Source organism: Bos mutus, chromosome 8 (assembly GCF_027580195.1).
Source record: "Bos mutus isolate GX-2022 chromosome 8, NWIPB_WYAK_1.1, whole genome shotgun sequence".
Taxonomy (NCBI): domain Eukaryota; kingdom Metazoa; phylum Chordata; class Mammalia; order Artiodactyla; family Bovidae; genus Bos; species Bos mutus.
In genome coordinates this window covers 48,414,870-48,437,858 of record NC_091624.1, presented here as the reverse complement: position 1 = coordinate 48,437,858, position 22,989 = coordinate 48,414,870, and the positions used below count along the sequence as shown (strand labels likewise).

At 36.8% G+C, this 22,989-nt stretch overlaps 1 protein-coding gene and 1 non-coding gene across 6 annotated transcripts in view; both read left to right on the top strand.

The window, feature by feature from the left end:
* Positions 1-22,989, top strand: part of PPP3CC (protein phosphatase 3 catalytic subunit gamma) — an 86,087-nt gene that overhangs the window by 42,966 nt on the left and 20,132 nt on the right. For all 5 annotated transcript variants that reach the window (XM_070375587.1, XM_014478093.2, XM_070375586.1 and 2 more), the window contains exons 5-10: positions 5,026-5,171; positions 7,803-7,942; positions 11,148-11,225; positions 11,461-11,555; positions 15,079-15,204; positions 16,137-16,208. In XM_070375587.1, coding sequence (XP_070231688.1) covers positions 5,026-5,171; positions 7,803-7,942; positions 11,148-11,225; positions 11,461-11,555; positions 15,079-15,204; positions 16,137-16,208 — 657 coding nt within the window. The remainder of the gene's footprint in view (positions 1-5,025; positions 5,172-7,802; positions 7,943-11,147; positions 11,226-11,460; positions 11,556-15,078; positions 15,205-16,136; positions 16,209-22,989) is intronic.
* On the top strand, positions 2,342-2,490 carry LOC138989020 (small nucleolar RNA SNORA62/SNORA6 family). Its single transcript, XR_011465266.1, has one exon. It is a non-coding gene; the product is annotated as a small nucleolar RNA SNORA62/SNORA6 family (small nucleolar RNA).

Sequence of the window (22,989 nt, the reverse complement as noted above, 5' to 3'; positions counted from 1 at the left end):
ATGAAAATAGTACTGTTATGACAAGTTGATTTTTTTTAATAAACAAATATTGTTTGCCATTGTTCATTACTTACATAAGCATTATTTACAGTAGCAAGAGATTGGTGTCCTTAGATTGTGTTATATCCATAAAGTGAAATATTATATAGATATTTAAAAATTACAAAGCTCTTCATATAATGATGTGGCATGATCTCCAGAATATGTTTTTAAGTCCAAAAAAGCAGGAATTCCCTGATGGGCCAGTGGTTAGGACTCCATGCTTTCACTGCTGAGAGGCTGAGTTCCATCCCTGGTCAGGAGACTAAGATGCAACATGCCACACATTACAACCAGGAGAAAAAGGTCCAAAGAGCAAGTGAAAACAGTGTACATATGCTGCTGCTGCTGCTGAGTCACGTCAGTCGTGTACATATGCTGCATTTATGTAAAAAACAAAAGGCTGTTGTGAGAGGGAAATACACATATTTGCATGTATATGCCTCAAATATCTTATAAAGACACCCAGAAAACTAGTTGCCTAAAGGAGGGGAAAGACACACTAATTTTGAGCCTTTTTTTTAAACCTATTACCTTTAAAAAAAAAAAAAAAAGAAAGCAAATAAAAATTAAAACAAATATATATAACCACTGTTTAGAGCAATTCATGGTTTTTTGCAAATAGTGTTGACTCTCAAAATTACTTTGAAAGAATATTGATGAGAATTTTGTTTCGTTCATGTTCTGTTATGGATACTGGTTAGAACTTGTTATCAGTGTGATCCTGTGACCGAGGTGCGCGTTTGCTTCATTATGGGATGTACCTTACAATTTATCATGAAAATAAAACACTCAGGTCAGCTCATTTAACCTTCGGTAACTATATATCTGGCGCTTTAGATTCTCCTACTAAATATTTAACTTAAAGACTGGAAGGAGTATGGCGTCATGTTAAGAGCATGAACAGGTTCAAGTTCTAGTTCCGTTACTTACTAGTTGCAGCTTTGGACAAGTGAGCCCAGTTTCCTCAACTTTTTAATGAAGTCAGTGATAGTACCTACTTCATAGAGTTTCTCTGAGGATAAAATAAGGTAATTTTATTGGTTAACACTTACTGGGACTCCCCTGGTGATTCAGGGTCTGAGACTCTGTGCTCCCAATGCATAGGGGCCTGGGTTCAATCAGGGAACTAGATCCTGCATGCCATAGCTAAAAATCCTGCATGCCACAATGAAGCTCAAATATCCTGCATGCTGTAACTAAGACCTGGTGTGGCCCAATAAATAAGTAAATATTAAAAAAAAAACAAAAACAAACTTACATAGTACTGACTTTGTGCCACACATTTTTCAGAGCATTTTACGTATGTGAATTCACTTGATCCTCACAGCAACCTTGTAATGTAGGTGGGTATTATTATTAGGCCCAAATTATAGATGAGAAGATGAAGACACAGAGTTAAGTAATTGTCCAAAGTACTATTACTAATAGGTGGTGGAGCTGAGGTTTGAGTCCAGGTAGTCAGGTTCCAGACTCCACTGTGTTTAAGATGGCACAGGAACATTGTGAGCCTTCAACAAATTTTAATAAAGATAATATAAATAAAGATATATAATGTAGATATAATAAAAATAATATAATAAATATTACTATACAAAAATTATATATCCATTATAGAAAATGCAGTTAAACTAAGTCATCTTCAGTCTAACCGCTCAGAAAAGAAGAATTGGTGTTTACGTACCTATTCAAAAACTTGAAGAACATAAAAATGATAACATTCTGTAACTCATATTTTGGTTGTGTGCTTAGTTTGATTCGTGACTTCCTCTTTCAATTTACAAAATGAGTTAAGACACTGTATTTCTTTCTTCAGACTTGGCATTCTTCTGGAAATAGGCTAAGGAATTATTCTGAGTCATTCTTACAGTTGAAAGGCAGTTTATTGGTGTAAAATGGTGTTTGGAGCATGAACTAATAAGTAATTAAAATCCCTGCCTGTATACACCCTTCGGACTCTTACAAAGGAATTGCTTATTGATGTTGGCAACACGGAGAACTCTGGCTCCATGGATTTACAAGAGAAAAAGTAAATCACTGGCCACAAATGAAAGGCTTTTTTTTTCCTTGCCTTTTTTTCCTTCAAAACTTTTTATGGCTGTTACTGGGTCTACTTTTGAAATAGCCAAAGGTGTAGTGTTCAGATGCAAAGGAGAATAGAAGGATGTAATTGCAAGCAGATACAAAGATGTAGAAGACATGGCTCTTGTTAACTTGGATGTTGTAATAGAGTCAGCATATAATGTGAAATGGATTTTAATTACCTTTGTGGTAATACAGAATTCTTTAAAAGTCTCTAAAGACCGCACATTGTTAGAGCTTGGGGTTGAGGCCGCTGGCCGGTGAACTCTCAAGTGTAGGTAGTGTGCTACACGAGCGGCAAGTTTTCGCTAACGCCACAAGGGTCTCTGGCCCAATGAGTGGAGTTGGATAGTAATACTTGCTACAAAAGTATGATTCTAAGGAGAGGTGAAAACATTTTAAAGATAGCCTTTTTCTTTTTCTCTTGAATATTCCTAACTCTTCAGGCAGTACTTGACTTTTCTGTTTTCTCAGCTCATGTATCCTGCTCTGAGATCCTGAAAAAGGTGGGTTACCTATGGTTCAAATTGGTCGTTTGTCACTGATCTCAAACCTGGCTACACGTAAGAATGGGGCAGAGGTTTTCTTTTATTTCTACCAATATTCAGGCACTGGCCCCATTTTGTTGAGTGGAGTCTTAATTAAACCCAGTTAGTTAATTCCAGTGGCAGACAAGATTAAGAACCAGAGATAGAGAACAGTCTTGGTATAAACTTTCATTTTTGTTTTAATTGGAGTACAGTTTTAAGTGTTGTGTTAGTTTCTGCTGTGCTATAAACACTTTCAGACTAACAGACACGTCTGCTCACGTGGTACCAAGGGACCTAGATGATGAGGGGACAGGTTAGGTGGAGTGGGGGGTGCTTATTGTTCGGGGTTTGCCAAGTGTCGCTTTAACCTGGCGCTCTTGCAGAAAAAAAAACAACAACAACAACAACAACAAAAAAAGTCTCTAAAGGAACCCACAGACTCCCTTAATGTCCTCAAATCCTAATCGGTATTGTCAGTAAAGGGACAGTATCCACCTTCAGGGATGAAGAGTGGTCCACTGGTTTACACCTTCCCTTCAGGAATCTCTCTCCAGTCATTCCTGCCACCGAGGAATTGCACTCTGACCCACATCTGGACCCATCACCCTGCATTTTATTCCCCAAAGCCTTGCCAGGACCAGGCTCTGATACTTGAACTCTGATACTTTTTCAAAAGCATGGAGGTTAGAGGAAGGCACTAAACACAGAAATAATTACCAGCTGGATAGTCTGACTCACTTGCTATAGCATTGCTGTCTGGGCCCTGTTAGGCTTTGTGTCATCTTCATGAAATCATGGAAGAGGAGAAGGAGCTCACAGTTCTGTAGGGCTGCCTGCTTGTACAACTTCTGGCCGTGTCTACCAATATGCACCTCCTAGCATATTGGGTTTTTGAACCCAAGGCCAAAGAAGATGTTCCCTCTGTCTTTAAACTAAAGCCATCTTCCAACTTTTTATTGTTTAGTTGCTCAGTCATGTCCAACTCTTTGTAAGCCCATGGACTGTAGCCCACCAGGCTCTTCTTTCCAGGGAATTCTCCAGGCAAGAATACTGGAGTGGGTTGCTATGTTCTTCTCCAGGGGATCTTCCTGACCCAGGGACTGAACCTGCATCTCCCTCATTGCAGGAGGATTCTTTACCATCTGAGCCACCAGGGAAGCCCTCTTCCAACTTTTCAACTATTACCTGTTCTTTCATGACCTCTCATGACCTCAACTATTATATATCATGACTAGATAACTCTCAGCCCATTGGAGTATTTTTGTTGCTGTTCTGTAGCCTCAAAAACAACCACCACGTTAAAATACAGTTCACTAAGATGAACATTTTTACCTAAAAGAGCATAGGACATAATTTGCTTAAAGTCCTTAAAAATCCTGAGCAAAAATATTATTGACATTTTATTGATGACTCCTAAAATTTCAGTTTCTATTTATATATTTTCAACACCACCAGAAAGGCTTTTTAGAACCAACAAAATTCTCAGACTCACGAGAGACCATGGGGCATGGGTGCTTGGCATCCATCCTAAACAGCACAACCCAGGAAGGCAGCGCCAGGTATCCATTTTCAGGGAGCAGTCCTCTTGGGAGTACAGAGTACATGCCTCAGTCCAGAGGTTTCTTGCCTCTTGCCTTCGCTTTCCCCAGTCTGCTCCTAGTCACAGCGCAGGTGCAAGGAAACAGTATCCACACTGGACAGATTAGGCAGCCACCCTGCCTTAGAAACCTCATGCATCACAAGTGCCAGCATCACTTGTGAAAGCTTTATTGGCATAGCTTTCAGGGTCCCACCAGGGACATACCTCATGAGTCACCGAACTCAGAGATGCCCAAAGCTGTAGCTTCCACCAGGTAATGGGTGGGTTTCTCAGGGGGTACAGTGGTAAAGAACCCACCTGCCAATGCGGGAAATGTGGGTTTGTTCCCTGGGTCTGGAGGATCCCCTGGGGAAAGAAATGGCAACCGACTCCAGTATTCTTGCCTGCGAAATCCCATGGACAGAAGAGCCTGGGAGGTATAGACCATGGGGTCAGAAAGAGTCGGACATGACTAGCAACTGAGCACTGAGGTGATTGGGTAATTTTTACCATAAACATCGTTGCCTAATGACACAGCTGATTACATTCACTTTATCAGGTTTCCAAGACAACAGAACTAGAAACTTAATCCAAGGTCACACTTGTCTTTAGAAAAAGATGGAGATTTTGTCTGCCCTTTATCCACAACTTTTCAGAAATATCTTTATAAAGATGATTTTTTTTTTAAATTTGCCTGCATTAAATGGCTTTGGAGTAGCTTTATAATCATCTGGCCTGTATCCTTTCTCAGGTATGATAAATTCTGTTTCTCTTCCTTTGTTTTTCCTTTAATAGGTCGAATCAAATATTCTGAACAGGTGTACGATGCGTGTATGGAAACATTTGACTGTCTTCCTCTTGCTGCCCTCTTAAACCAGCAGTTTCTGTGTGTACATGGAGGAATGTCACCTGAAATTACTTGTTTAGATGACATTCGGAAAGTAAGTAAGCATTCGTTAGTCTCGTGGAGTAAATATGCTTTTAATTTCGTCTTTTATTGCAGTTAACTAATATGTCTTTATTGCTGAAAAAATTAAATATGGATAACTAAAAGTAAGAAAAACAAATCACCAGTGATCTTTTATTGGGCAGCAGCTTCTATTAACATCTTTCCTGTGTATCTTCCAGTAAATGTCTAATTTTTAACAGAACCTGGCTTTTACAAACTAGAAACATAACATATTTTGAGTATAGTCCTGAAACTTTAAATTATGTTGCAATAAGGAAGGAAGGGATGACAGAAGATAAGATGGTTGGATGGCATCACGGACTCAATGGACGTGAGTTTGCAGTCCATGCAGTCACAAAGAGTCAGACATGACTGAGTGACTGAACTGAAGGAAGGAAGAAAACCAGGGTTCTAATCCCTTTTCTGCCATTAATTATGTGATAGTGAAGTGAAAGTGTTAGTCACTCAGTTGTGTCTGACTATGAGCCAATGGACTGTAGCTCAACAGGTTTCTCTGTTCATGGAATTCTCCAGGCAAGAATACTGGAGTGGGTAGCCATTCCCTACTCCAGGGGATCTTCCTGACCCAGGGATTGAACCTGGTTTACCTGTATCGCAGGCAGATTCTTTACCATCCGAGCTTCCAGGGAAGCCCCCATTAATTGTGCAACCCATAGCAAATCACTTAACCTCTTAGATTTTCTTCTCTGTAAAATGAGGAAGTTGAAATGAATAGGCTGAGGACTCTTCAGCTGTGAAATTCATTGACTTTGACTTTTTAGACGATAGAGTTTAATTGCTACACTTGCCTTAGTTGGTAATCATGATTTTCAGGATTGTGTATCTTCATGACTGAAAAAAGGCAGTCAGTCTTTTCCAATTATGTTGCTCTGCATCATCGCCTTCTCTCCCCTGCCTTTGCATTCTCTTGTTGTTTAGTTGCTAAGTCATGTCTGACTCTTTGCAAACCTGTGGACTGTAGCCCACTAGGCTCCTCTGTCCATGGGATTTGCCAGTCAAGAATACTGGAGTGAGTTGCCATTTCCTCCTCCAGGGAATCTTCACGACCCAGGGAGCAAGCCGGCATCTCCTGCATTGGCAGGAAGATTCTTTATCACTGAGCCACAGGGAAGCCCCACAACAGAATATTATGAATAGCTATATACCAACAAATAGGGCAACCTAAAAGAAACAGACAAATTTTTAGAATCATACAAACTTCCAAGACGGAACCATGAAGAGAGGTATTCTCTTACCTCTCTTACACAGGTATGGAAACTAAAAAATTTTCTGTTTGGAAAACTATTTTCTCTGACTTAAAGTTACTATTCTCAGGGTAAGAGGGTAGTAACAATGCACAGCCTTTTCTGCTGCCTTGTTATTAAATAAACAGCTGGTAGAGAATCTTCCTGCAATGCAGGAGACTCCAGTTCAATTCCTTGGTCAGGAAGATCTGCTGGAGAAGGGATAGGGTACCCACTCCAATATTCTTGGGCTTTCTTGATAGCTCAGCTGGTAAAGAATCTGCCTGCAATGTGGGAGACCTGGTATTCAACCCCTGGGTTGGGAAGATCCCTGGAAAAGGGAATGGCTACCCACTCTAATATTCTGGCCTGGAGAATTCCATGAGCTATATATAGTCCATGGGGCCACAAAGAGTTGGACATCCTGAGCAACTTTCACTTCCAGTGTTTTACATAGTGAATCTCAAATTTTACAATTCTAAATCAGTTGTGTTAATAAAAAGCTCCCCTTTCATTTAGTAGGGGTCCTTTTCTTGGCATTCAGCTCGCCTAGTTGCTTGGTGCATGTGGTTTCTTTTGTTTCTTTGTTTTCATTTGTTAACTAAAGCACCAGTGATTAGAGGCTTCAGTTAATAACTTACGGTGAAATGCCTCCACTGCAGAGAATGGAAAGGATGAAACCTTTTGCAAAAATCCCCCCCAGAACTAGCATTCTTTAAAATAAATCTCCACCGGAATGAGATAAACAGTGAACAGAGCCACTGAAAAACCCTTGCTGCTCTCATGGTAACCTGGACTCACCTAGGCAATTGAAATAAACATTACAGAGTCTTTCTCATAAATAGTATGTTTCTATAGTGATGGACTTCACATTCAAATTAAATGAGCACCATTTTTAAGATGAGGATGTAAGGGGGTCCTTTTCTACCATAGGGATATAGATATTAATTAAAATTTATTACCAAAAACTAGTAAAAACTATGCATGTAAATTTATTAAATGTTCATTTTCATACTAAAGGAAAATTCTTTAGGGGTTACCACCCACTCTCCTATTACAGTCTTATGATTGGAAGGGTCTTTTTTGACTTCTACCAGGGCTTCCCCGGTGACTGAGCAGTAAAGAATGTGTCTGCAATGCAGGAAACTAAAGAGACGAGGGTTCAGTCCCTGGGTCGGGAGATCCCCAGATGGAGGGCATGGCAACCCACTCCAGTGTTCTTGCTGGGAAATCCCATGGACAAAGGAACCTGGCGGGCTACAGTCCATGGGGTCATAAAGAGTCGGACATGGCAGAAGCGACTGAACATGCACATACAGTTTCCAAAAGCTCTTTTGCTTTCATGATTTCTCTTCTTTTGGCTTTTGCATGTCTTCTAGTTAGACAGGTTTAAAGAACCTCCAGCCTTTGGGCCAGTGTGTGACCTGCTTTGGTCTGATCCCTCCGAGGATTATGGCAATGAAAAGACCTTGGAACACTATACCCACAACACTGTCCGAGGGTGCTCTTATTTTTACAGGTAAGCTAATCCTCAGTTAAGATTAGATGGGGAAATAATGGAAACAGTGAGACACTTTATTTTGGGGGGCTCCAAAATCACTGCAGATGGTGACTGCAGCCATGAAATTAAAAGACACTTGTTCCCTTGGAAGAAAAGCTATGACCAACCTAGACAGCATATTAAAAAGCAGAGACATTACTTTGCCAACAAAGGTCCATGTAGTCAAAGCTATGATTTTTCCAGTAGTCATGTATGGATGTGAGATTTGGACTATAAAGAAAGCTGAGCACTGAAGAATTGATGCTTTTGAACTATGGTGTTGGAGAAGACTTGAGAGTCCCTTGGACTGCAAGGAGATCAAACCAGTCAATTCCAAAGGAAATCAGTCCTAAATATTCATTGGAAGGACTGATGTTGAAGCTGAAACTCCAATACTTTGGCCACCTATCAAAGAACTGACTCATTGGAAAAGCCTCTGATGCTGGGAAAGATTGAAGGCGGGAGGAGAAGGGGATGACAGAGGATGAGATGGTTGAATGTCATCACCGACTTGATGGATGAGAGTTTGAGCAGGCTCTGGGAGTTGGTGATGGACAGGGAAGCTTGGCGTGCTGCAGTCCATGGGATCACAAAGAGTTGCACAAGACTGAGTGAGTGAACTGAACTGAATCCTCAGAAAATTACTTAATATACTTTATGAAAATATTTTTAATTGCATATTTGGCATCTTGAATCTGTGTCATTCAGGGACATCTACTTAATTTTTTGCTTAATAAAAGGAAGAAAACGCTTTTCTTCCTTTGCTTGTTTTGTTTTTTATACTTTATTAAGTGTTATGCCCTAATAGGTGTAATATACCAAACACAATTGAACACACTATCTTGTAGTGCTTAAGTGTTGTTGTCTGACTCTACATGATCTAGATTATTTGTTCCCAAACATCGTATATTGGATTCTTGAAAAATAAAGATTTCTTGGCTCTTCTTTCAGAGATTCTGGTTCAGTAAGCCTGTGACAAGGGAGTCCTGTTATTTTTTAAAAAGCGCTCTAGCTTTTGAAACTGCTGGTATTGGCAAAGATATAAAAAGAACAGGACATTGTGAACTAAGCCCAGGACATTTCCTGGAAGTTGATTGTTGTCTTAAATCTCCCATGTGAGCTTTCACTGTGCTTTGCCACTCCAAACTAGGGAGGTTCAGGGAAGTTTGAAGCCTACTTTTTTTTTTAATTCCAATATTTTATTCCAATAAATAATATCTGTATTTAGTAACCTGGAAATCTCTGATAATTGTTAAGATAATGCATTCATTAAATGAAATCTACACACAAAAAGAAACCTCAGTTTTGCCATAGTTTTAACATTCTTCTAAGTAACTTTTTCATTCTATTCTGCCAACTTTAGCAGTGACTAATATGATGGAATCATTTAAATTTTTACTTCTCTTTACATTGCTTAAAATAAAGAACATAAAGCTTTTTATCTTTAGGAGAATATAAATTGGTACAGTTTCTATGACAGTCAGCTTGACAATATCTCTCAATTATAAATGGCCTTGGCCTTTATTCCAGAATTTCTACTTCTAAAATGTAATCCTTTGGCTATTATCATTCATGATCTTCGATCCTCATTATTCATGAATTCTGCTTTGCAAATCTGCCTGCTTGTTTTTATTTGTAACCCCAGAGTCAGTAGTCTCAGCAATTCCAGTCACTCACAGACATTCATGTGTACAGAGCAATGGAAAATTTGGGTCACCCGTTGCATGTTCCCACTGAGGTTGAAGGCACAGTTGCTCTGCCTTCTTATTTCAACTCTCACACTGTAAGCAAGTATTTTTTCCTGTGCTCTATTTAGTGAAACATTTCCCACATTTTTGTTGGTGTTTTGCTGTCTAAAATCACCCCAAGCATAGTACTGAAGTGTTGTCTGTTGTTCTTATGTGCCAGAAGGCTGTGGTGTGTTAGATAAGTTTCATTCTGGAATAAGTATGGCACTATTGGCCATGAGTCTCATGTTAATGAATCAACACTATATCTTAAATCAGATGTCTTTGCACAGAAACACAATAAAACAAGGTTATGTGTTGATTAGTTGGTGAAAATGTTGTGACCAGAGGCTCGCTGGACCCTAACCATGTATTTCCCCTAGGAGTAGTGGTTCAGTGTTCTGTCATTAAGTTTTGCAGCAACTTTATATAGAACATAGCTACTGCAAGTAATGGGAATCCACTGTACTTGAAAATGTGTAAAATGCATGTGCAAGGTTTTTGCTTCCTGCATTGTTTATGCTGAAGGATTTTAAACAACCTAAACATTTAATAGAAGACTAGTTAAATAAATGGTTGTACATCCCGACAAAGGAATATACCAGATGATGCAATGAGAATATTATTTTTTTTAATGAAGAAAAGAAAACAAATCCTTTATATGCTGATTGGAATAATCACTAGTATAAAGTGAAGAAGAAAAAAGAGACCTACAAAAAAGCTATGTGTACGATGGTAACATGATAACATTTCTTAAAGGGGGCTATGCATGTGTATGTGTATAGTTGCTTGAAATTGAGTAAAGTATCTCTGAAGGGGTCTCAAAGAAATCACGGACATTGGATGATTCCAGGGTAACTGGAAGATAGAGGTAGGCTGGAGGGAGATGTTTCACTGTAGAACTTTTTGTATCTTTCCATTTTATACCACATGAATAAATGTGCAACCTGTTTTAAAACTTATTGGACATAATAAGAAACAAAGACTAAACCTAAAGTAAATAATTAACACTTGGATAATTCTGGGATAATTTTGTATCCTCTGTTGGGATTTGCCATTCAGAAAGCACCTGTTCAGTTGTTAGTACCTACCACACACACATGGCGCACACACACTGCTGTGGTATTAATACTTTTTTAATATCAAGATACCAAGAAAAGTTTTGATGTTGTATTATTATTGTTATGAGTTTTATGGGTTAAAGAAAAAAATTAGAAGGTAGGGGAGCTCTCCTTCTGTCCCAGGTTGTCCGTTATGTACGTCCTTGATCTGGAATGAGGTGTATCAGTGACATGGGAAAACAAGAGTGATGATTGCTAAGCTATTAATAAAAGTTCAGTGGTAATGAAAACCTGTAAGTTTAAAACAGATTCATTTCATCTTAATTTTTCCCCTGCCTCCTATTAAAAGACAAGTGTCTTCATTCTGAATTTATGTTTTCTAATTTTCTTTTACAGTTACCCTGCAGTTTGTGAATTTCTGCAGAACAATAATTTGCTCTCAATAATCAGAGCCCATGAAGCCCAAGATGCCGGGTAAGTTATATCAAAACTGTACCAGGGCTTCCCTGGTAGTCCAGTGGCTAAGACTCCGTGCTTCCACTACAGGGGTTGTGGGGTCGATCCCTGGTTGGGGAAGTAAGATCCTGCTGACTGTGTGGCATGGCCAACAACAACAGCAATAATAAGCAAAACAAAACTCTGAACCCAGCAGCACTGCACAGTTGCTTCTTTTAATATCAAGACAGACGGGCTGCCATTTCTCTTCTAGGTATCGAATGTACAGGAAGAGCCAAATGACGGGCTTTCCATCGCTCATTACAATTTTCTCTGCACCCAATTACCTAGATGTCTATAACAATAAAGGTAAAGGAGACCAGCGATACTTGAGTTTGAATTTGTGAGTAAATGTGAGCTCTAGTTTAATCATATGTTATGTGCATAGGTAATTTTTAGAATATATTTGTAAATTTTAAATAAGAAAAAAAAGTCTTAATTGAAACAAAGGCCAAGAAACTTAGATTTAGGCTTCTGTTTAGTTTTCATCTCCTAAGGACTTGGGGACTCTCTGTGATTATAAGTAATGATTACAGTAGGTTTAATTGTACCATTGAATCAAAATATAAGAAGAAATACACTACTTCAGGTTGAAATTAAAACAGCATAAATTATTGGTTTTGGTGAATCTAATTTATTTATAACAGTCCCTCAATAAAATGTCACTATTTAGTGTTTTAATGTCTATTATTAAGCTGTTTTTGCTCTTGAAAAACGATGTAGTTAGAATGAATACGTACCAAAAAGTCAGAAAAATCTTCGTTTAGTCCAAGCCCTGCTCAAAACTAATAGTGTGATTTTAGGAAGTCGCATAGCTTTCTTAACCTCAGTTTCCCATTAAAAAAAAAAAGAGATTTGGATATACACTTGCCTTTTGATCCAGAAATTGTACTTTTAAGGCTTTCTTGTAGTCGTAGTCATTTTTTTAAAAATTTTAACTTTTATGATCCCTAGTTGATAAGTTTGTATCAGGACGATCTTCTACCTAAAAGCCTCTTCTGTAACATGCCTCTGTAACTGTTTTGTTGTTGATAAAGTATGACTATAAAATAATAGAACTTTTAAACAAACATGCCAGAACAAATATATCCAAGTGAGTATTGTCCCTTCAAAGTAGTTACCTTGGGAGCTTATACCCTTATTCCAACAATGCTGCCATTGTTCAAAACATTTTTGGAACTCCTCTTTTGGCATTGCCTTCAGAGTCTGCGACACATTCTTTTGATTATCCTCAGTGATGGGAAATCTTCGTCCTTTGAGGGTGGATTTGATTTTTGGAACAGCCAAAAGTCATTCGGAGTCAAGACTGAGGACCAAGGTGAGTGATCAAGCTAGATGATACCATTTGGGGTCAGGAACAAGGTATGATTATAAGGTAATGAGACTGATTTTCCTTGTGTTGCTTATAAAATGGCTCTGGAGGTAATTCCAAAAGAAGAGTTCCAAAAACATTTTGAGTAATGGCAGCATCTTTGGATTAAACATACGGTAAGGCAGCAAGGTACACTGATAAGAGCACTGAGAGCTAGGAGGCAAAAATCCTCGTCTAGTCCTGCTTCACTTTTAAATTCACAATTAATAAGATACTTAACTTCTCTGAGCCTCAGTTGATCTTAAATAACTGTCACATAGGCTTGTTGAAGATAAGTTGGAATAATCAAAATGAATATTAAAAGCATTGGTCAGACTATAAATTGCTACACTGCTGTAACATCCTACTGTTATTGTGCCTGGTGTGATTACATCAAAGGACCACACTCATCTGATATATAAGGTCTGGTGTGTTTGTCGTTGATGGTTTCTTAAGTCTCATTACTTTATAGTCATATCTTGTATATGCAGTTGGGGAGAGAAGTGTAAAAGAGGTCCATGGTATACTTATTTCCTCTATTTCAAAGTCAACTATGAAATGGCACATCTCATTTCAGTCTGATTTGGATCAGTTATCTCTGGATGTCCTTAGTGACATGCTGTCCATTTTTAAAAGGCATTTCTTTGACTTAAATTCTCTTCCAGTCTTATATTTTTGCTTTCCTTCTCATCATTCTTTTCTGAGTCTTGGCTCTCCTTCAATACTCTGCTTTTCCCTAAGTCCATTCTTTATTTCCCTTTTTCTAATAGAAACTTAGTTTTTGTTTTTGTTTCCTCCCTTCTGAATGGTATGTGCCACTCATGTTGTCAGACTTCCTCAAGGACAGTCTGTCCCTCACCCTCCTATCTGTGATGAAGACTTTCCCTTCTTACTCCCTTTATTAACCTTGCTATTAAAGTGTCTATTGATTGTCTGGTGGATTTATCAGTGTGCTAAGCTAAAACATGTCATCTAAATCAGCAATCACTTTACTAGCTTAACTAACTGCCAGCTTGTTCTTTGCCTCATTCTAATCTGGTCTTGTTTTGATCATTCCATTAGTAAACTATTTTAGAGTCGCAGTTGAATCTGAGTTTTTTGTCGGCCTTGACTTATCCTTTACCTTGCAACAATCTTGTTTTCCTTGGTCATTTCTTAACCTTTTAGGGGGGATGGGGGAGGAAGAAAATGTGGCATCTAAAATAATCTCTAGTGATGCTTAATTATTCCTCTTGAAGAAGATGACTCTGTCCCCCTTTCCATCTTTTTCTGTTGCTTTTCTTTCTTGCATATTCTTTAAACTTACTGGTATGAACAGACATTTTTTATCAATAGTTCTACTGGTTACGTGAAAGACCCCTAAGTCATGATTTTTAAAGATCTCTATTTCTATTTTTGTGTCCACCTTCCATCTCTTTTTCTTGTGTAGATTGAGGGAATTGTTGAATATTTATATACTCATCTAACTTAAAATACATATACATGAAAATAATGGGACATGTACATTGTACCAGTATTAGAAGCTTCTTAAAAGCTGAAAATCCTGTTTTCATGTATTTACTTAATAATCTGTGGTAAACATTTTAAATATTCAGTGACTTAGAAATTTGAGAATACTAGGCTATCTATAATAAGCAAAGAGACAGGAATCAGGAGATGACTTACACCTGTCATTTCCAGTGAACTATTGTACCCTATTCTATTTATGATCATAGTAAGAATAATTTAAGAGAATAAGGCAAACCACATTGCTTTGCTGGTGATGCAAACTAAGGGATTGGATTTTTAAAAAATTTTAAGTATAAAGAAAATCAGTTTGGTACCAAAGTGTGTATGTGCGCAATATATGTATATGAACTGGTTAATATTAAACATTTAAAGTGTGAGCAATATACTGACTGTGTATAGGAGAGATGGGCAATTTTTTATTCACATATTGTATGGAGAAGTGATTTAATCTACTTTGAACCTTGTTAAATTGCTCCAAGTTTACCATCTATCTGTATTCCCTACTATGAATTAATAACTGCTGTTATAAACTCCTAGAGAGTTTATAAAATCTTTGGCCCTGGCTAATGACTAGGAAAACAGGCTGTGTTCATTTAATGAGAAATGTTTGCCCTCAAAGGAAAGTTGTAATTGTAACCATTTGGCCTACAAAGGGAAATCATGATGAAATTTTTCTCATGTGGAATCTGAGATTTCTATAGATAGTTACCATGCAAGACCTTTGAAGTCTCAGAGCTGAAGTTTCTTTTGTACTTTTATTATATGAGCTCTTCAGGTAACTTTGTTCCTTGGGATAATTCTTAGAAGAATGAACTGTGTACAACATGCTGTAAGATTTTCCATGTGTCCTAAATTTATAAATGGAAAGTCAGTTCCTGAAATCTGGGTAGTAGGTACACAGCTGTATCCAGTATACCATTTACCATGTCCTGTTCCTCTGTGCCAGATATTTCTCTTCTTTTTCTGTTTTAGCTGCTGTGTTAAAATATGAAAACAACGTCATGAATATCAGGCAGTTTAACTGTTCTCCACACCCCTACTGGCTTCCAAACTTTATGGATGTTTTCACGTGGTCTTTGCCTTTTGTCGGGGAAAAAGGTAAGAGAACTAAGACAGAGGGACCACCAGTTATCCTAACTAGTGACACCCTCCTACTTGCCTGCATTCCCTGATGGTTCAGAAGTGTTTTTCTTAAAGTTATCAGAAGGGTTTTCTGTTTTCACTGTTCTCTACAAAGACTTTTAAGTGGCGCTTAATTGGATTTTAAATTATAATTCTAGTTGATGATGATTTTCTTATTCTAAGTATCAATTTAAAATAGCTGTCCTTGTATGATCAAGATGTTAGAATAACATAAGTAACGGTAAAATAACCTTTCCTTCAGTGATAAAGAGATTTAAATGGGAAGATTTATCCTTAGAATTCTATTTGTGCATCTGTACAAATAAGCTTCTCAGGTGGCACAATGGTTAAGAATCCTCCTGCCAATGCAGGAGATGCAGGTTTGATCCCTGGGTCGGGAAGATCCCTGGAGCAGGAAATGGCAACCCGCTCCAGTATTCCTACCTGGAAAATTCCATGGACAGAGGCATTTGGAGGGCTACAGTCCATGGAGTCATAAAGAGTCGGACAAGAGTGACTGAGCACCAGCAGATGAGCTATGCAGATATATAAGCCTGTCGTACATAGGCCTGGTGGCTTACTTTCTTTGTAAAATGGGAGGAAATCTTCTCCTGTGTGTATCAGTGTAGAAAAGGTTCTGGCAGCAGTCTAAAATGAAATCAAGTTGTTAAGCATTAGAATCTTCAAAGACTGTACTTTAACTGGAACAAGTAATCTCCCCCAAATCTGTATAAACTTGAAGGTCTGCATTTAATGCTGCTCCTTAAGCCACTCTGAATAGCAAAACAATCAATCATTTTTATCTGTGTTTATTTAATATATATATATTTATTTATATATCCACATCCTTTTAGAGAAAGTGCCTTATTAATTATACAAATTTTGGACTATTTTGTCTTATCATCTAGTTACAGAGATGCTGGTTAACATTCTCAACATATGCTCTGATGATGAATTGATTTCTGATGATGAACTTGAAGGTAAACTTGCCTTTTCCTTCTCTGAACTAGAAATGAAGAACTTTTGGTTTGGGTTTTAGTTTGTTTTGGAGAATTTTTCTTTGCCTTATTAAAAAATAATTATGTTTGTTGTAGAAAAGTAAAATTCGAAAAATACAGGAAGCCATAAATAAGGGGAAAAAGTCACCAGCAATCCTGCCATCTCATAGATACCCACTGTTAACATCGTGATATAAATACTGTTATTAGCATCTTTTTTCTCCTCTTTTTTTCTTTTTAACAAAAATAAAGTCATGTGATAGCATCACATACATTTACTGGTATTTTTGTAGACTAATTTTCAATGGCTACATAGTTGTCCATGTTGATTGTTCTTTGTTATAACCAATCCTCTGCTGATGGATTTTGAATTTTTTCCAACTTTTTTCTTTTAAAACTTCACAGTTTTGAAAATTTTTATAGATAAATCCTTGCATATTCTGTCCAACAATCAACATTTCTTATATGCCTTATATGCTCCTAGAACTGTATAGTTCCTTGCTCTCGATAAGCTTGTATTCTTGTGGTGGGAAAGACAAACAATAAAGTCAAATGTTGACATGTGGTATGAAAGAAAGAAAAGTACTATTAGGAAATGAAAAATAATACTTTCTTGATTATTTCCATAGGATAGATTTCTAGGAATTGAAAATCTGTGTCAGTTAGCACTTACAATTTTATTTAGACGCAGATAACCTGGAAGGGCTGTAACAGCTTACATTTTGCGTGTGCAGCACATAGCTCACAGTGCTCTCGTACATGCTGCTTATTTTAATTTTTATAGTCTGGTGTTTTTTTAATTTAAAATTTTATTTTTATGATGACTAATGAGCGTTTTTTCTTGTGCTTACTGACCTCTTTTAGTTCTTTTTTTCTTTTTTGTGAGTTGTCAATTCATGCATTTCCCCCACTTCTGTACTGTTATGTGCTTGTTTGTTTTTCTTATTCGCCTGAGAGATTTTTATATAGTTATATTTTGTTTATGTAGCCAAGTTGTTTTTTTTTTCCCCCTAGTAATTTGTGGGAGGTTTGATTTTAAAGATAGATCCTAACTCACCTGAGAACGCAGGAGATTCTGAAAAGATGGTGGCGCCTTAGCATAAACCTCTGACTGCCTCATTCTCTCCAAGCTTATACTAAGGTGATTCACTCAGCTGTTAGCATGAAGTATCCTTGTTGTGAAGAAAGCCCAGCTTACTTTGAGAATATAGACGAAAGTCCTGCACATACTTATGCTTCAGATTCCATGTTGAAGGTGCAGAGCAGATGGAGCATAACTATGTTTACCTTTATGAATGGGATAGGAGATCACTGCAGGGAACCAGTTCTTGTGAAAATAGTGCAGCCAAGTGAAAATTAAAACAAAGAATTCAAGTTAGGAAAGGATGAAATATGTAAGAAATAGATCTAGTAAATTTTGTATTTTAATCTAAGTGAAAATTATTGTGAACTCTCTTGTATGTATTAACAGTATTATATGTATCCTTGATTATTGTAAGAATAAGATTCCTAAATTATACCAAAAATTATATATGGGAATATTTATCAAAGTATCATATATAGTAGCAAAAGATTCAAACATCACAGTATCCCTCAGTGGAGAGCTGGGTAAGTCAATTATGATATATCCATATGGTAGATTCTCAACATGGAGTTAGATTATTTCCTTGCGGTAAGCCTCCTTTCCTTCCCACTTCTCTTCTAGTTAGTTCCTATTCAACTTATTGCCACTTTGTCATGGAAGGTATTTCTGATCTCTCAGACTAGACCCAACACACTCTTCACGTGTTCTCATATCAATGGTGCTAACTTCTTAGCATTTGATAGAGTTACAATTTTGCATTTATTTATACTGTTAATATATGTGTATTATTACAAGTCACTCAACAGGGACTTGAGTGATGAGGACAAAATTAGTTTTTGCTTACCATTATCACCTCAAAACCAAGTAGAGTAGGTAAATGAACATAGTAGGTAAATATTTGTTGAGTTAGATTGAATGGTATGAAGTACAGCCATTAAAAAGTGAAAAAATGAAGTAGAGCTATTGTTGCTGATATGGAAAGTGTGTTAGATATTAAGTACAAAAGTAAATGTATAGAATCTTCTCATTTCCTTTTTTTTAAACAAGGCATGTGGCTATAAACTGATACAGGCTTAAAAAATTTTTTTTTCTGAAGGGAAATGAAGAATAACCTTTTAGGGTAAGCTGGTGAATTGAGCATACTTCTAAATCCATTCCTTCCTAAAACCACACTAAAACTACAATTTTGGTTTTATCCAAGTGATATAAAAGCTAAGGATTTTTGCTTTAATAATGCCAGACAGTTCAAACCAAGCCTGACTCTTAAGTAGAAAAGCTAGACAAAATATTTTAAAAAGTTGCTTCAGAGGCATTCAGAAAGCTAAGAAAGTGAAAAAGAATTACCAAGTAGAGATCTGGGGAAAAGCATACATCCAGAGAAGTAAGACATTTGGTCACATTTGGGGCTAATTTTCTCCTAAACACATTCATGAATTTCAAAAGAGGGGGCTAAGAGATTGACCAGCCCTCTTGAAAGAAGCTAAGAAAGTTGGGAGTTCATGACTTGTCAAAAATGGATAGAGTGGGTAAGCTTCTGCTCATTGATTTTGGGCCCCTAAAGCTTGTATCTGTGTAAGAGTAAGGGTGAACTAGAAGTATAATTCCCTGAAAGGGACTATCCTCAATCATTTCAGTCTCTGAAATTTAAATAAGGTAGTCTCAAGCATCTAGCAAAAGCAAACCTTTTCAGACTAAGATAGCATTATATAGAACCTTAAACTGCTGCAGTTTTTCAAATATAATACATGGCTCACAACCAAAAATAAGTAGATTCATGAGAAGACATAACAGTACAAACGAAAATGAGCAGAAAGAGTGAGAAATAAAAACAGACCCCTACGTTCTTCAGATGTTATCAGACCAAGCTTTAAAACAACTATGCTAAAAAATTAAACAACGCTGTGTTCAAGAATGTAAAAGACTAAATTAAAAATTTTGGCAGAGAACTGTGAATTATAAAAATGGAATGTAGCAGAGCTGATAAAGCACCAAAAGAAAATTCTAAGAATGAAAAATAAAAAAAACTTAACAGATGAATTAATAGAAGACTCAATAAAGCTAAACAGAGAATAAATGAACTAGAATATAGGTCAGAAGGAACAACCTAGAATACATCACAGAGAGAAAGAATAAAATACTCAGAAAAAGTATGAGAGACATGGAAGACACAGTGAACAGGTATCAACTGTGTGTTTGGAATCAGTCCTAGAGAAGAGAGAGAGAGGATGGGGTACAACCAGTATTTGAAGAGATAATGGATAAAAGCTTTTAATACTGATTAGTTAAGCCGCAGATTGAAGAATCGCCAAAACCAAAGCAGAATAAATACAAAGAAAATAATATCTAAGTACATCACAGTAAAAGTGCTTCAGATGAAAGACAAGGAAAAAAAATCTTAACTGGACCAGGCTAAAGAAAAGATTACTTTCAAAAGAGAACAGTTAAACTGTCCATATATTCTTAATGGAAACAATGGAAGGAGGAAACCATGGACTAACATTTTTCAAAGCACTGAAAGATGATAATTGGTACACCTAGAATTCTATACCTAGCAGAAATATCCTTTAAAAATGAAGAAATAAGCACTTTTCAGGTATTCCTCCCTGTAAAAGCTACACTAAAAGAAATACCAGGAGACCCACACTAAGAATATTACTCGAACAGAAGGAAAATACCAGATGGAAGCTTGGAGAGTCAGGAAGAAATAACGAGAATAGTAGACAATACGTAGGTAAATAAAATGAATGTAGACCTTATTAAATAATAATAATGTTTTACTGAATTTAAATGACAATTAAAAGATATGACAATAGTAGTTGGCAGTGGGATAAAGTGTGTGAGGACTTTATATTATCTGGGGAAGGTGGGGGGAAGTACCTGTTAACATTGTATTTTGATAAGTAAGAGATGCATGGTGTAATATGCAGAGTAATTTTCAAGAAGAGAGAGGTTTTTTTTTAAGTGTGTAATCTTTAAATTATAGGGAAAGAAATGACTATAATAAAAAAACAGTCTAGATGGCAAGAAAGGAGGGAAGGTACGTATAATACTATGGCAAATGGGATAAATAAATGATGATAAATATGCCAGCAACTTCATTACATGTAAATAGATGAAAGATAGTCAGGTAAGATTAAACAAAGGAAAAAAATACTGTATGATGTTTTATAAGAGAGATAAAGCATAAAGACACAGAAAATTTGAAAGTAAAAGAAGAATATATTACTACTTTTATAAAAGAAGTAAAGAAAAGAAAGTAAAAGAATAATATTATATTACTACTAACCAAAGAAAAGCTGTTGTAGATAGATTAATATTACATGAAATAGGGACTTCCCTAGTAGTTGAGTGGCTAAGACTCTGTGCTTCTAGTTCAGGGTGCCTGGGTTTGATCCCTGGCCAGGGAACTAGGTCTCACATGCTACAGTTAAGAGTTCTCATGCTGTAAAAAAGATCATTGATCCCATGTGCTGCAACTAAGACCCAGCACAGCCAAATAAATAAATAAAAATAAATACTGAAAAATTACATGAAATAAACTCCAAAACAAAAAGATGAAAAATTTTTGTTTGTGTGAATTAGTGAAATGGCTTCATAATATATAAAGCCAAGATTAACCAAAGTACAATAAGAAATAGAAATGTCCACAGTGATAGAGAATTTAACAAATATTTTTCAGGGATTGGCAGAATAAGCAGACAAACAAAACTAAGAACGTTGTAGAAAATTAGAATGCAAATAATAAACTTGACCTACTGACTCAGTGGAGATGAATTTGAGCAAACTCTGGGAGCTAGTGCAGGACAGGGAGGCCTGGTGTGCTGTAGTTCATGGGGTCGCAAAGAGTTGGACACAACTTAGTGACATGAAATAGGGAAGTCCCTATTTCATGTAATATTAACACTCGACATAGAAAGAGAAAGCATCTAACATACCGACTATACCTTCTTTTCAAACACACATGAATACTTACAAAACTTGACCTTTACAAGAAATGTTCTGGGTTAAGAGCAAGTTTCACATGCAAAGCATTAAAATCACAGTGACTATATTTTGACAATATGCAGAAAAGATATGCTGCTGCTAAGTCACTTCAGTTGTGTCCAACTGTGCGACCCCATAGACAGCAGCCCACCAGGCTCCCCTGTCCCTGGGATTCTCCAGGCAAGAACACTGGAGCGGGTTGCCATTTCCTTCTCCAATTCATAAAAAGTGAAAGTGAAGTCGCTCAGTCGTGTCCGACTCTTAGTGACCCCATGGACTGCAGCCCACTAGGCTCCTCCGTCCACAGGATTTTCCAGACAAGAGTACTGGAGTGGCATGCCATTGCCTTTTCTGACAGATACGATATAAACCAATACAAAAAGATAACTAGAACACCACCATATTTTAGGAGATTTTAAAATATACTTAATAATCCAGCGGTCAAATAATAAATCAATTAAAATTTGAAAATAATTTGAACAGAAAATGAAAAGCAGTATACATTGAAACTTGAGGGCAGGCAGTGCACCAGACAGGTGTGGGTCTGGCATTGGAACCAGAATTTTAGTAGATGTTCGCTGGTTGACACCAGAGGAGAGGAACTGAGTTATACTTGACCTTAAAGCAGCTGGATGGTCAGAATTAAGTGAGAGAGATGCCATCAACAAGGAGTTCTCTTTCAGAAATTTTAATCAGGCATCTGGTTTTATGTCTCAAGTTACCTGCAAGCAGAGAAGATGAATCATTACCTAGAATGGTTCAATATGTACAAGGTCCAAGTGCCTCTCACTTCACGTATCTGTGGGAGACTGACCAAAAGGGATGTGAAACTGGCTAATTTTGTTGAAAAAGCAACTGTTTCTGTGTGATTCCTTCCAAAATGCATGTAAAGTTTTATACACATATTAGCTGCAGTGTATTTTGAAGACAATTTACATGAACAAATTAAATTATAAATTTAGTTGACCTTTATATCACATTTTGTAAAATGAGTGCTTAAATACAGAATGATTTAAATTGAACAAAAATAAACAATAATGCTTGAGAGATGCATCTAACATCATACTTAGAGGAAAACTTACAGCCTCAAATGTATATGTTGGAAAAGAAGAAAGGTGAAAAATCAAAATCTGTCTCAAGAAGTTAAGAGAAAAAGGGGATAGCACATTAAACCTAAAGGGAGCAGGTGGAATGAAATAAAGAAGTTAAGAAAAGCATAAGAAAACAAAATGAAATACAGTATAGGGAATTTCCTGATGGTCCAGTGGTTAGAACTCTGTGCTTTCACTGCTGAGGACCTGGGTTCAATCCCTGGTCGGGAAAGTAAGATGCCACAAGCTATGCAGTGCACCCCTCAAAAACTAACTAAATAAATAAAATATAGGATAGAGGAGCAGTAAAACCAGAATGTGCTCATTTCAATCAAATTGACAAATCCCTGATAAAAAAGACAAACATAACTGATGACAGAACTGAAGAAGAAGACAACATTCATTACCAATCCTATAGACATTAAGAAAATAACAAGAATAAGTTTATACCAGTAAAATTTAAAACTTAGACAAAATAGATTTCTAGAAAAATGTAACTTACTCAAATAACATGTTTGAAGATTTAGCATTCAGAATTCATTCAGGGTATACTAATGTAAGATATTAATAATAGTGGAAACTAGGAGAGGGTATATGGAAATTA